Source organism: Dasypus novemcinctus, chromosome 9, assembly GCF_030445035.2.
Source record: "Dasypus novemcinctus isolate mDasNov1 chromosome 9, mDasNov1.1.hap2, whole genome shotgun sequence".
In the NCBI taxonomy this organism is placed as follows: domain Eukaryota; kingdom Metazoa; phylum Chordata; class Mammalia; order Cingulata; family Dasypodidae; genus Dasypus; species Dasypus novemcinctus.
The window spans coordinates 27,782,169-27,797,143 of record NC_080681.1 but is presented as its reverse complement, the minus strand read 5'-3'; the positions used below and the strand labels follow the sequence as shown (position 1 = coordinate 27,797,143).

The window sequence follows — 14,975 nt, the reverse complement described above, 5'->3', positions numbered from 1 at the left end:
AATCAAATAATCCTTACTAATTTTGTATAAAGATATACCATAATGTATATATAAGTTTATGAGTGTTTCATCGTTTGAGATTCATTCATTTTTATCTTTATTTTTATTAATATGTTCTCCTTAAAATCCTATTTTGTTAGATATTATCACCCCACTAATTTTCTCTTCTAAGCATCAGATTGCTGTTTATAGCATTTATTTTTAATCCATACTGATAGTCACTTTTGATTTAATAGCTAAGTTTAATCAGTATAAATTATTGTGATTATATATTTGGATGTATTTTCTATGATCTACTTTGTGTTTTCTGTTTACCATGTCTTTTCTTTTCTTCTCTCTCTTTTTTTATTTTTCTGTTTCTTTCTCTTCCCGAGTAAGTTTTCTTCCCACTTCTTTATTTTATGACTGCTTGGAAATTACAGATTATATTTCCATATTTTTGGGATTACCTCTTACATTTTGCAACAGATATTAAAATGGTTTTTAAAAACATATTCGTAAATTTTTCAACATGCAAAGTCCTTTGTGCACTTAACTTCCTCTGAAATCCCACAAAGCCTAACTACCTTCCTTAGTAATGTTATATAAAATGTAACCCTCATCTTTATTTTGAACATCCAAAAGCGAGTTAATACTTTACAGTCAATATTTAATTTTATTTACTACCATTTTTGCTGATTGCTTTGTTCATCATTGTTTCTTGCATCTCTCTTTCATCCTAGGTCTGTTTTCTTCATGCTAAAGAATAACACTTAGTAGTTCTTTTAGCAAGGTAAGTAACAAACCACCTTTAGATTTGAAATGACAGAAAATACTTTTATTAGTGTTCTTACTATCAAAGAAGGACTAAAATTATTTCTCTTAGCTTTTACGGAATACTCTTGGCTTCTGACATCTTTAGTACTGATACTGGGATCAATCTATGTCATTTAGTTGTGTGTTGTTTTTTTTTAGATTTATGTATTTATTTATTTCCCCTCCCCCTCCTCTGCTTTCTGTGTCCATTTGCTGTGTGTTCTTCTGTGACGGCTTCTATCCTTATCAGCGGCACCGGGAATCTGTGTTTCTTTTTGTTGCGTCATCTTGTTGTGTCAGCTCTCTGTGTGTGTGGCACCACTCTTGGGCAGGCTGTACTTTCTTTCACACTGGCAGCTCTCCTTATGGGGTGCACTTCTTGCATGTGGGGCTCCCCTACATGGGGGACACCCCCACCTGGCTGGGCACTCCTTGCATGCCTCAGCACTGCGCATGTTATGCCATTTAGTTTTAAAGTAATCTGGTTTCTTCTCTTTCTCTGGAAAATCTTCACATTTGTTATCATCGATGGCTCATAATATTATCATATGTCTAAATGAGGGAATTAAATCTATTCTATCCTCTGGAAAATTCTCCAACATAATTGCTTTAAGTACTGCTCTTCTGACAATCTTTATTTCACCAATTTTATCTTTGACTATATACACTTTCTAATGAGATTTTCATTTCAGTGATTATTTTGAAGCATCTATTTTTCCTATCAAATTCCCTGCTTTTTCCAACAATTTTATCTTATTTTTATGGATATTATTATTTTATACATGTTTATTTTAAAGTCCTGATTTTGACATTGTATTTCATTGGAATAAATTCATCTATTATATGAGTCTTTTGATTACCATTGATACATTAGCTATTCTAGAGTATTTTGAACTTTCTGTTTCTGATTTATATTGAGTGAAATCCTCTGTCTTTCTCTGCACTTACCCTCTTGCTTCCTAGCAGGTATACAGCCTCCATTCAGCACTATCCTTCTCCCTCTTTCCCACTGCAGAACCAGCGGAAGCCCAGGCCTTCAGTTCCAGGTGATATTGGAGATAAAACAGAAACAAGGTACTGTGCTACTAGGGACATAGCTAAAACACTGGCTGCGCTGTACAGTGCTCTCTGCTCCTTTCTATAGTTTTATATATGCCTCAACCCTGTAAAATAGTTATACCTATTTTTTTAATTTCATACCATTGGTAGGTAACCTCAGTTTTCCAACTTGCATGACATTTTTGGTCCTTGTTACCCCATAGCACTCAAACTCTCAAGCAGCGTCTGAATCCAAAGCATAGCAGAGAAGTGGCCCAAGTCTCCCAATTACATTTCTGTTTCAAAAAGGCATTTATCTTTCTTTTTTTTTAGTGCAGCTATGAATTTTTATTGTATGCTGTTTGTTTAGTATATTTATCATTATTTCTTGTTTTGAGCAAAATGAGTGGTTTAAATTTTAACTCATAGCTTCATTATGAGCTAGAGTTCTGCCTTTTACAAATGGCTCATGCTGATTCAATAACATTGCTTTATGTTACTATTCATCACAAATTTTATGCAAATATACACTTTTAAATTGGCAACACTAAAACCAATCAAATTCTGTCCTTCTAAACTATAAATTGCCCACAAGACTGTGTATATTTAGATTTATAAAAAATATATTTAGAAAAAATACTAATAGTAAATAATCTTAACAACCATGCGATTTAGGTAAATTTTAAAGTTATTGCTCCAGATCTCTGTAGCATATTTGTATGTCTTAAAGTTCTAGATACTAACATATAATTTGAAGTGAACTAAAATATTGTGATGAAAATCATGGAGCAATTTGTCTAATGCTACAGTTTTATTATCAATCATTGTGCCAGCACTGAGTATTTTTAATAGATTCCTAAAGATTTTTCTAGGCGAATGGTAGATATTTAGTGAAATCCATCACGACATTATTCCTTTCTATTAATCATTGCATTAAGACTAAAATGAGAGACACAAATCAAACCCTAACATATTACTTGCATTTGTATCCCAGAGAGCAACATTTCACCAGGTTACAAATTATAGATTTTATTACTGTTTACTATGTATTTTTCATGTGTATCTTATTTCTACCAGATATAACTTTTATTTCCTCAAGAAGAAAAACAATGTTCACAAAATATTGATAGTACTGATGTTTTAAATAGGAATTGTAGAGAGAAATTTTATTCAAAGATGCTACAAGTTTGGGACAATAGGACAAGTGTGAGATATCACAAATCTTACAATTATTCTTTAACCTACCTCCTACTTACAAGTGACCTGTGAAAGTTACTAGCCATAAACATTGGTTGTTTTCCATTATCATGGTAATTTATCTTACCTTTAGCTTGAACACATGAACTGACAGATCTTATTGACCAGCTTACTAAACTATATCATAAATGTGCTAGGCTTACTCCTAAATTTACTTGTACACCAGCTATCTCAAAATCAGACTTGGGCCTTCAAAACAAATAACCTGTAAGTAAACATGAATTTATCATGAAGTAATGAAGCTTAGGGTCTTTCATTCGTGCACTGTATTTCAATTTTCTATTAGTGCTTTTGTAACATTTTTTCATGAAAAGGAGTAAAAATTTTATAACCTAAGCCCCACAGAGCCTAGCTTCACTCCTGGTTATAGAATACTCATTTCTTGGCCAAAAAGAAAAGAAGAAAAACTCTTTGGCAACATATATAATTCAACAAAACTGCTAGGCCATATGTAACGTTCTTAATCTATTTTAATATAGCTGTTTCATAACTAATAGAAAATCAATAGTTTTTGAGTTACAGTGACTGAGGTATAACATGGCTGAGCCTTCACTTGGAGCCAGAAAACCTATTACTCTGGAGGCAGAAAATCTGAGTTTACAATGAGTTTGTACCATGGTTAGAAACATTATCTTAGGCAACTGAGACTTCATGAAATAAAGGAAATTAGAGCACAGGCTTTGCATTTTAGTTCTATCCCTTACAAGCTGTGAGCTTGTAGAAGTTAATTAATTTCACCGAGCCTCCTGTTTTTCATATATAAAACAGAGATAATAACATTTACCTGGAGGGTTATTTTGAGGATTAGTCAAGTTGTAAGTAAAGTACATAACATAATACAGGACAATAGGAACTTGTTTAATATTAACTGTGATTTTTAATCACTTTGATCCTCAGTTTCCTCATGTCCAAAATGGGAAAAAAGTTATCTACTTTACATGCCTCAAGGGTTGTTTTATCAACATTTAAAGGAGAGATTTTAAGTGCTACTCAAGTGTAGTGTATTACAACTGTAAGTTTTCTCCCTGCCTGATCCTTTCCTTTGTACTGGGCCCTAACCAGCTCCAAAACCAAAGAAAAAAAATAATTGTTTAATTAATTTTAGATTGTTTGATCTGTCCAAGGATGCTAATGTACATTCCTATGCCTTGTTAGGGTCACTACAAAGGATCAGTTGTTGGCTTTTATTATTTCCTGAGAAATGACACTGTTTCTCAGGTCTGTCGTTTAGGACCAGCATACAGCAACATTTAGTTCTAATTGATGCTCAATCAGCATTTGCTGGACTGAATCCCTACCTAGTGGCTGCTCATAACACTGGTGTCCATTCATCCCTTTCTGCATGGATAGTGCTGGTTTGTATCTGCTGCTCGGGACTAATTACTAGTAATGTCCCCTTTCTTTCTCCAAAGTATCTCTGTCATTTGATAATCTTACTTATAATAGCCATCACCATGATGCTCAGCAGAGCACATTCAGTCTCACATTTCAGTTTATGTACAGTCATCTTTTTTAAGATTAACTTTAAGATAGGAATTGCAATTTATTTTTTATAGTCTTAATTTTTCTGTTTGATAGATGAGATCTAACACAGAAATAGATTATTTGAAAGAAGACGTGCATTGTTCTATCCATTAGGATACATCTCTCTATATTTTCCTTGAATAGCCTGTAAAAGGCAAATTTTAAGGCTTTCGGGGAACTCTAAAAACTTGAATATGTTCCTATGCCCCTACTTCATTCACAGTTCTTCAAGCTATTTAGTGAAGAGTTTAAGCAAACTATAAATGTTGATGCAATTTACATAATTGTTAAATGTTTCTTAATGTAGTCTCATAATACCTGGCTGTTTGGATTGTATTAGAGTATATTTTTCTTGGATTATAAACATTGTTCAACTTGATTTGAACTGCACCTGTCCTTAATAAACTGTAGAAATAAGTACTTATAACTCCTTAAAATGATATCGTATATTATTCATTTCACCTTTAAGAAAAATTTCATCCTCATATTATAAAGTAAAGGCCCAGGCATGGCCAATAAATCCTAAAAAAATAAAAAAATAAAGAAGAGTCAAAGAATAAAAGCTCTCTACCAAAGATCAAAATGTATTGTAAAACTATAGTAATTAAGGAAGTTTGTATCAGTTCACAGAAACACAAATAGATAAATGTAATAGAATAACCCTTCCTAAAAAAAGACAAATTCATAAATACATATATGACCTTGTTTTATGAAATTAGAGGTATTACAAATCAGTCTGGAAATGACAGACCATAAAATAAATGGCATTAAGATCAACTGGATTTACATATGGAAAATACATAAAACACACATGTGTTATATAATAGATCCCTCCATTCCAATGAATACCAAAAAACTGGTAAAGAATACAAATAAAACTTCAAAGATGAGGATGTTTAATGGCCAATCAACATAGGAAAATGTTTCCAAACTTTAACATTTATTGGGAAAACCCATACAAAAACAACAAGTATAAACTGGTTCTTAGGAAACATATAAAATATAGACCAGATTCAATAATTAATCAGAGTGTTTGACTGGGGAAGGTAATATGAAGGCTTTTAATGTTATCTGTAATATGTTTATTATGAAGCAAATAAAGCAAAAATTAAATTTTATTAATTATGTGGAAAAAAACTTCCATTATTACAAATAATATGTGCTTGTGACAAGAAAAGGACAATGACAAATGAAAAGTGATTTTCAAAAAACCTGCTGAAAGATACAATTAATGAAATATCTGGAGAAATTCTAAGTGAACCACCTGACTTTGAATTCCATTTGTCAAGGCCATGACTAATTAAAGTATTTAAAGGGCTTTGCCAAAATGTTTACACCATAAACATATATATACACATATATCTATATATTTGCACTAAAATATATAATCTCATAGAATGTTTATTGTGAAAAACATTGCATTTAGATACCAATTTAATAATCTGTTGTATTCATAAATATCTACAATTGAGGCGGTAATTTTAAGTACCAACTCCCTGGTTCATTTTAACTTAAAGTCAAATTTTAGAATCTTGGAATTTTCATTTCACTCTCCTAAATTTCTGTCCATAATACTTTAGTATCAATAGAAGGGAATTGATTTGACATGCAGCAAATTTTCTATTTAGAATCATTTTTCAAACTTTGGGGAATGGGTAGAAAGATGAAATCTCATTTCATTCTCCTTTTCCTAATAATTCATTAATTAAATTTGAGAGGCAATGGGAGTGCTGGTGGTCTATTAAATATAATGAATATATGATTTCATTAAAATTCAATTACAGACCAAAACACATTTTAAAATAAAATTTTCAAGGCTTCCATTTGTGCTGAGAAACTTAAAAACCCTCATGAAATAGATAACAAAATCCACACCAAACTATTATTTCCAAGATATTTTATTGAAGCAATATTGTTATACCTAATTGAACTTGGAAAAACTGCCTTCTGTAGATAGTCAAAATCACCCCTGTAGCCTGTTTGTCCCAAGGGTACTCAAAAGTGTCTGAAGCAAGGTTACAATCATCACACTGCAGATGTGGCAATAGCAAAGGGTTGAATAGTAATGAAAACACAGGACAAAAAAGCATCTGGTCCCCTGATTCTACTGCAGGCTATTGTTTATGTGATTCATTCCTTTTCCTCCAAATCATATATGCCTGTGTTCAAATGGAAGAGAAGTACAAGGGATGGACGTAACCAGTAATGGCATACTACTGAGTTGATATTTTAAAAATCACTTATAAGTTATGGGAAAAACAATTTTGAAAAATATCAGACTGTTTTAGTCTGTTTCTCTAACCTTTGCTTAATTTGGTTGCAAAACAGATTTCTATTCCTTTAAAGGTCAAATATCAATCATTGTTCTACCAAACAATCAAAACATAAAACTATTTGCATCAAGCTGTACGTCAACTTAAATACTCATGTCAATATAGTTTAGTAGTTGGAGAGAATAATAATATATTGTACTTTATACATATGTAGTTTGTGTTTTACTTATCTTCACAACTTTAAAAGTTGAATAAATTTGAGTAATTGACCTAGGGACTAGAGGACTTCTAAAATGACTTGCCCCAAGCAGTTGACCTAAAAAAATGAAGATAAATGGAAAATTTTTCTATTTAATTCCACTGGGAGATTTTTATTTACAATTTGATCATTACCTTTGAAGCCACAGTTATAGAGATTATGATTGGAATGAACTAATAAGGTACACTCCTACTCAAAATTCCTGGATTCACTTAAAATGCTTCTTGAAGCCTTACTCTGTTCATAACTCTTCATTATGTGATACTTATAGGAGGTACTCAGAGTGACCAAATCTCAAATTTTGTAATTTTGTAATAAATTCTATCCAGCAGTTAGGGTACATTTGAAGCTCTGTCTTAAATAAGTACAATAAATAGACTCCACTTTGGGAAGGGATGATAGGAATATCATGAAAAAAACAAGTGAGAGTTCCCAGAGGGTGATGATCTCTCTTTCCTTCTGTCTCATCTCTCTCTCTCTCTCTCTGTCATTCTACTTTCTCTCGTTTTAAGATCAGGTTACCCACAAACTAACAATATTACCTTAACTCATTTTGTTTTGAAATGCTGTGTTAGTTCGTATATGCACTGTCTGACATTTAACTTACTCTCTGAAGTGCAGGGCAGCCCTGGTCTAATAAGGAGATAATGGTTCCCTAAAGAAAGATGGGGAGGAATTCAAGTGAATCTTCTCTATCAACTAAGGATTTTCCCAGGTTGTAAAGATCATACCTTTCACTGGTCAGGTAAGCCTAATGCTTTAAATTTGGTAAGAAAAGAAATTAAATCCAAGAATTTATTGCAGCAACTCAGAGTCTCAAATTGTTTCTATTTTCTCATTCCCAGGAGCCTTTCCTTAGGATTAACCTGCCAGAAAGCAGGAAGAGAATAATCCTTATTTATTAATAAAATGAAGTGAGACTTAAGTTTGAGAGAGATTATGGGAATCGTTCTAAAAAGGAAAATGCATGTTGTGTTTAAGTTGACAAAACCAGATAGGGATATCATTAACTAAAATTGTAGTGGTCACAGGCATTTCATTCAGCCTTCTAGCCAACTGGTCCCCAAGGATCACAGAATCCTACTGTAACTTCCATATAAGCTTAACATTTGATACTTGGGACATTACCTGGTAGTTGACAACATGGTAGCTGACCCAGAGAGCACAAGAATGTGTCTCAAAATCAAAATCTCTTACAAAGGATTCATAAAAGAGAAAGCCATAGCCAAAGCTTATGGGATAACTAGTGAAAATACACTGTCATTTTGTTTCATTATAAATTCATATCTAAATAACAGACCTGTTTCCAATCTGTAAATTCACAAAAATCTAAACATTTTCTTGATGTTGTGAAATAATCTTACTCAATTTTCAGGGTTTTTCTAATTCTCTAACTTCTGTCATGCAAAGAATAATACAAAATACTGCAGATGTATTACTGATTAAGGAGAAGTTAAGAGAAAACAATCATTTAAACAAGATAGCTTTTTAAAAATGGGGTCCCTATACCACACAACAATTTAAAGTTAATGAATAAGTTCACTTTTAGATCCTCAAGTTTATACAGCTTTCAAAGTATTTTAATAATCCTCTGGGATTGCAACTTATTTGTCATTTGGTTTAATAAACAGCATCTTTATAACCATGTTGTTGAGCAAAAATACTGTTTATTGCACAAAACACTTATACTTACATTGTGTATCATACTAAAATTTTTGTATATCAACAAAACATCAAGGATTAAAATTACTTTAGGACCTTTGTGCTTTAAGAGAGAAAAAAACATGTACATGTATCTTACATACCTCAGTAGCAAACTGCTGCAATCCACCAATATTAATTGGTCCCTCTTCAGTGGCATATAAATTGCATCCACCGACACAAAGATCAGAGGTTGGACATACCATTCCACAAGTCAGACCAAGTGGGTTGTCAGAAAAAATCATCTTAGCAGCTCCATAATAGTTCTGCATAAATAAAATTAAATGTTATTTAACAATGTACTGTAAACATTCAAGTTATAACCAATATATTATAACTTCTATTGAGTAATTAATTTGGAGAGCAAGATGTATGTAAGCTGCATAGATTACAAGACTGTTCAACAAGAATTCCTACATATAGGAAGCCCTCAGTGTATTAAAAATTAAAAATTATTAGTTTTTTGAAAATTTAATTTTTTAACCCCTTATTTTGAAATCATTTCAAACTTACAGGAAAATTGCAAACATAATACAAAAATAATACAGAGAACTCATATATATCCTCTACGCAGATATCCAGATTTACCAACTTTATTAATTTGCCACTTTGTATATCTGTCTGTCTATGTCTATCATTTAAAACTATCTGCCTAACTGTTTTCTAAATATTTGAGAGTAGGTTACAAACATCACACTCCTTTACCATTTAATAGTCCCAAGTATAGGGAAATTTCAACATATAAATGGTCTGTAAATAGTTTTCATTCACAGGTCATCTAACTATATCCTGCTATAAATTTTTCTTTTCATTTTTTAACAAAGGTAAGTAAAATAACATTGCCTGAACAAGCTTGAAACTTAATTTTTAAAATTTATTTTATTTTTTTAATTGAAAAATACTTAGGTTACATAAATGTTACATAAAAAATATGGAGGATTTCCATATGCCCCACTCTCTACCCCCCCTCACACTTTCCCATGTTAACAACATCCTTCATTAGCGAGGTACATTTGCTACAACTGATGAACACATATGGGAGCACTGCCACTAAGTGTGGATTATAGTTTATATTATAGTTTAAACACTCTCTTGCACAATTTTGTAATTTATGACAAGATATATAATGGCCTGTATCTGTCACTGCAATGTCATACAGGACAACTTATGACACAATGTTGATTAACTACAATCAATAACATTTTATTAACTAAAGGATGCAGACTAAGCTTATCATAAAAGCACTCTTGGACCAGACTTCTACAAGTTTGCCTCTCATCACTTCCTCTTCCATATTTGACTATTACAGAATAGCTTAGAATCTCCTCCAGTATGTTGCTTATGTCATTGTTCAATGTCTCATGCCTCTATTGTGTCACTGACTTCATACCCCTTTCCAAATACCTTCTGATGTGGGTAGAAAGGTTTAAAGATAAACACATACAAACCAAACCAAAGCCAGTAATTTTGTCCCCAAAATATTTAAGATGCAACAGTTTTTGCCTGAGTAATCACTTTTCATCCCTGGAGTCTTTTAATCTCAAACAATATTTCCAGGAAACTGCCCCAGAATCGCACTACTCCAACATAACCCATATCTTTTTTTTTTTTTTTAAGGCGATAAGAGGGATTGATCCCAAGACCTCATAAGTGTGAAGCGGGTGCTCAACCACTGAGCTACACCTGCTCCCAATCCATATTATTTTATACAGATAATGTTCGTTATTGGCCTATTTATTCTATAACATAGTGAACTCTACGAAGGTAAGGACTTGGCTCATTATCTTTGTACCTCTAGATCTTAGCAAGGTATCCAGTTTAGGGCAAATGATGACTTTTGCAAAACTGAACTGAAGTTTGTAAGAATAGGCAAGCAAGGCTTTATCTGAGTGATTAAATCTATTTAGAGGAATTTGTCCTCTGTATGTATATATATATGAAGAAAATTTAATTTAGCCGACTCCAAGCTGATGGCAATATTTTAAAGAACATTTTCAGAACATGCTTTTCCATTCTAGGCTGACTAGACTCTTAGCTGTAATCCTTATCTTAATTTAAAATATAACAAAAAAAATCTCCTTTCAGTGTAAATTGCAGAGGATGTAGCTAACCCATTACATTTCATTGGATGAATCTGGTTCATATAGCTCCCTTAGTTGTGATCTTTCCATTAAAACAATATAACATTATTGTAAGGCAAATGCCTTTTTCTGTTCACTCAACATAATAGTATGTTTTCACCAAAAAAAAAAAAAAGGGAGGGAAGCCAAGTTGGAGGCAGAGTAAGGCGCTCCTGGAGTCAGTTCTTGCTACCGGGCAGTTAGTAATTGCTCAGAACTATCTAAAACACATTTTTGGGGACCTGAGGAGACCAGAAGAGCATCCTGTAGCATCCGTGAAAGTATGTAAGAAGACTGCCCATCTGCAGAGAGGATTCATGAGTAGAGACCTCCACACTGCGGAGGTCAGTGCCTGTGGCACAAGCTACCTTGGGAACTATTCCGTGGCTGGAGTTGGAAGTTCCATTTCTCAAAAGATGAGGGAGGAAGACATGGTGTCCACCAACCTCAGCTAATGATTAGTGTTCCTAGGCTGGCTAAAATATAATCTTAGAAACAGCTAGAGTCTGAGCCTGTCCAAGTGGGAAAGAGTCTGGTGGCTGCCATTTTGACTCCACAATGCTAAAGGGGAATCTTCAGAATGAAAGAACAAGACACAAGTCAGTGCACTGAAGCAGTATAAAGAACAAAATGCCTTCAGTAAAGGGAAATGTAAGAAATTATAAATGCCAGCATTATTGTATTATATATTTTTTGTAAGTAAGTCCACTTTTTACTTCTTACAGGTTCTAAAATTCAAATGCATAAAAAGTATGATAGGAGTAGGAAGCCAAGACAGTGGCAGAATAAGGAGCTCCTGGGGTCAGCTCATGATACAGGGCAGTTGGTGGTACCCAGAGCCACCTAAAGTACCTGTTTGAGGGCCCCAGGAGACCAGAGGAATATTCTGCAAAATCCTTGAGAGTGTGGAAGGAGGAGATTACCCATCTGCAGAGAGGATTTGTGAGTAGAACTCTCCATGCCACAGAGGGCAGTGCCTGTGGTACAATTCACCTCAGGAGCTATTCCATGGTGGGAGTTGGAAGCTCCATTTACCAAAACTGTGGGAGGAAGACATGGGGGAGGAAGACATGATGTGGCACTGACTTCAGCTACTAATTAGTGGGTATGGTCGTCTGAAGTATATTCCTAGTAACAACTAAACTTTGAACTTGTCCATGTCAGAGGGAGGCCAGTAGCCACCATATTGACCTAGCATGAGGGGAAGTGGGGCTGATTGAAATTCACAGTGCTGGTAAGGACCGGCTTCTTTCCACCCAGGTCGGACTACAGATCTAGCCTAAACCCCAGCCCCACCTCTGGCAGGGAGGAAGGTGGGGGGACCTGCACCACCTCTCTGTAAAGCTACAAGCCATGCCACAGAGGCCAGTGCCCATCCTAATCTAGTGGTGCAAGCTGCCTCAGGAATTATTCTGTGACTGGAGTTAGAAGCTCCATTTCCCATAAACAGTAGAGGAAGAGACAGTTGTCCACCAACCTCAGCTACTGATTAGTGGACTCGGCTGGCTAAAGCATAATCCTAGAAACAGCTACAGTTTGAGCCTGTCCAAGTTGGAAAGAGTCCTATAACCACCATAGTACACCCCTAACATGAGGAGAAGCCAGGCTGACTGAAAATCACAATGAAGTTAGGGACTGGTTTCTTTCCACCAAGATCAGACTGCAGCCCTACCCTAGGCTCCAGCCCCACCTCCAGCAGAGAGGAAGCAGGCGGGATCTGCACCAGGCTCTCCAGGCAACTGCAGGTGCTCTCCGCCAACACAGACTGAATAGTTGGTCACCTGGGCCTACAACCGCGCACTCCAAAAGGATAGGAGAGGTGCTGGGTATCCTCAGCCTCTCCGGGTATGGCAGGTGTTTTCAGCCTAGGCAGACAGGTTTAGTATGTTAAGTGCCTTCAAGTCCAACTTCCTCTTCTGTCCCCCCAGAAGATAGGAGGGTGCTAGTGTTCCCTCAGCCTCTCAGGGCAACTGCAGGTGCTTTTGGCCTGCACAAACCCAACCATTGGGCATCTGTTGCTCCATCCCCATCCCCAATAGGACAAGAGATGGACTGTGTTTGCCCAGCCTCTCTGGGTAACTGGAGGTGGTTTTGGCCCACACAGCCTAGACTGTGGGTACTTGTGGATCTACCCTCCCTTACCAATTGGAAAAGAGGGGCTAGTGCTTCCACAGCCTTTCCAGGAGATGGCACTTTCAGCCTGCATGGACAGGATTGTTGGATGCCTATGGATCCACCCCCACTCCCAGTAGGATAGGAGGGGTCTGGTGTCTCCACAGCCTCTATGGACAATGGTGGTTACTTTTGGCCTAAAGGGACTGAACTGTTGGGTGCCTGTGGATGCAACCATACACCCTAATAGAATAGGAGCGTGCTGGTGTTTCCTCAGCCTCTCCACTCAATGGCAGGTATTCTCAACCTAAAGGGACTAAACTGTTGGGCTTCTGTAGAACTACCACCACTGTCCAATAGGATAGAAAGGGTCTGGTGTTTTCTCAGCTTCTCCAGGCAATGGCAGGTACTTTTAGCCTGCAAGGACTGAACTGTTGGGCATTGGTGGTTCTGTTCCTACTTCCAAAAGGGCAGAAGGGACAGTATTCTCTCAGACTCTAAGGGAAAATACAGGCAAATTTGGCCCACCAGAGAGTCCATTCTCACCCCTGGCAGGGAGGGGATCTGGTTTTATGTCAGTTTACATGGGCAACTGCAGTCACTTTGAACCCATATGGCATAGATTGCCACCCACAACTAGAGCTCCATCGCCAACCAAGATAGAGGAAGAAGGAGTGTGAACCTTCATCAGTGTCTCTGGGTAACTACAGACAGTCTTGTCCTGTGCAACTTGGATTATTGAACATGGCTGCAGCTCTGTCCCTACCCAACAGAGGAGAAAGGTGGGAGAAGCTTCATCAATTCCTGGGACAATGTGGGCAGCTTCAGCCTCCATAGTTTACAGGACCAACTACATCCTTGACTCCTACCATACAATGAGCAAGGGAGAAAAAGACAAGAAAGGCCTAAACTAAAGAGAGAAAATGAACCCAGAATAAATACATCTAGCAAGCCAGATGCAAAAACACCAACAAAAAATTACAGTCCATACCAAGAAACAGGAAGAAATGGCCCTGTGAAAGCAACAAGATAAGTCTGCAGGTGGCATAAAGGATTTCAGACAATTAATCATAGATGTTCAAGCAAATCTCCTTGAATTTGCTAAATTCTTTCTTGAGGAGGCTAAAGAGATTCAGGATATTAGGAAGACAATGGGGAAGCAAAATAAAGAATTGGAAAGCATGCATAGAAAAATAACAGACCTTATAGGAATGAAAGGTGCAATGAATGAAATTAAAAATACACTGGAGATGTAGAACAGCAGGTTTGAGGAAGCAGAAGAAAGGATCAATGAGCTTGAAGATATGACAACTGAAAGTAAACATACAAAAGAAAAGATGAAGAAGAGAATGGAAAAAAACTAGGATCTCAGGGAACAAAATGACAGCAAGAGACATGCAAACACATGTGTCATAGTGTCTCAGAAGGAAAAGAGAAGGGAAAAGGTGCAGAAGGAATATTTGAAGAAATAATGGTAGAAAATTTCCCAACCCTATTGAAGGACATAGATATTCATGTCCAAGAAGTACAACATACTCCCATCTGAATAAATCTGAATAGACCAACTCTGAGATGCATGCTAATCAGAATGTCAAATGCCAAAGACAAAGTGAGAATTCTGAGAGCAGCAAAAGAAAACAAATGCATAACATAGAAGGGATACCCAATAAGTTTAAGTGCCAATTTCTCATCAGAAATCATGGAGGCAAGAAGGCACTGGTATGATATATTTAAGATACTGCAAGAGAAAAACTGCAAGGCAAGAATTTTATATCTGGCAAGATTATCTTTAAAAAATGAAGGTGAGATTAGAATATTCACAGATAAAACAGAAACTGAGAGAGTTTATAACAAAAAGACTGACTTTGCAGGAAATACTAAAGGGAGTGTTACAGC

The 14,975-nt window shown here is 35.7% G+C and overlaps 1 protein-coding gene across 3 annotated transcripts in view; it reads right to left on the bottom strand.

The window, feature by feature from the left end:
- DPYD (dihydropyrimidine dehydrogenase) overlaps positions 1 to 14,975 on the bottom strand; it is a 982,193-nt gene that overhangs the window by 677,098 nt on the left and 290,120 nt on the right. For all 3 annotated transcript variants that reach the window (XM_058303142.1, XM_058303141.2, XM_058303140.2), the window contains exon 5: positions 8,952 to 9,113. In XM_058303142.1, the coding sequence (XP_058159125.1) occupies positions 8,952 to 9,113 (162 nt within the window). The remainder of the gene's footprint in view (positions 1 to 8,951; positions 9,114 to 14,975) is intronic.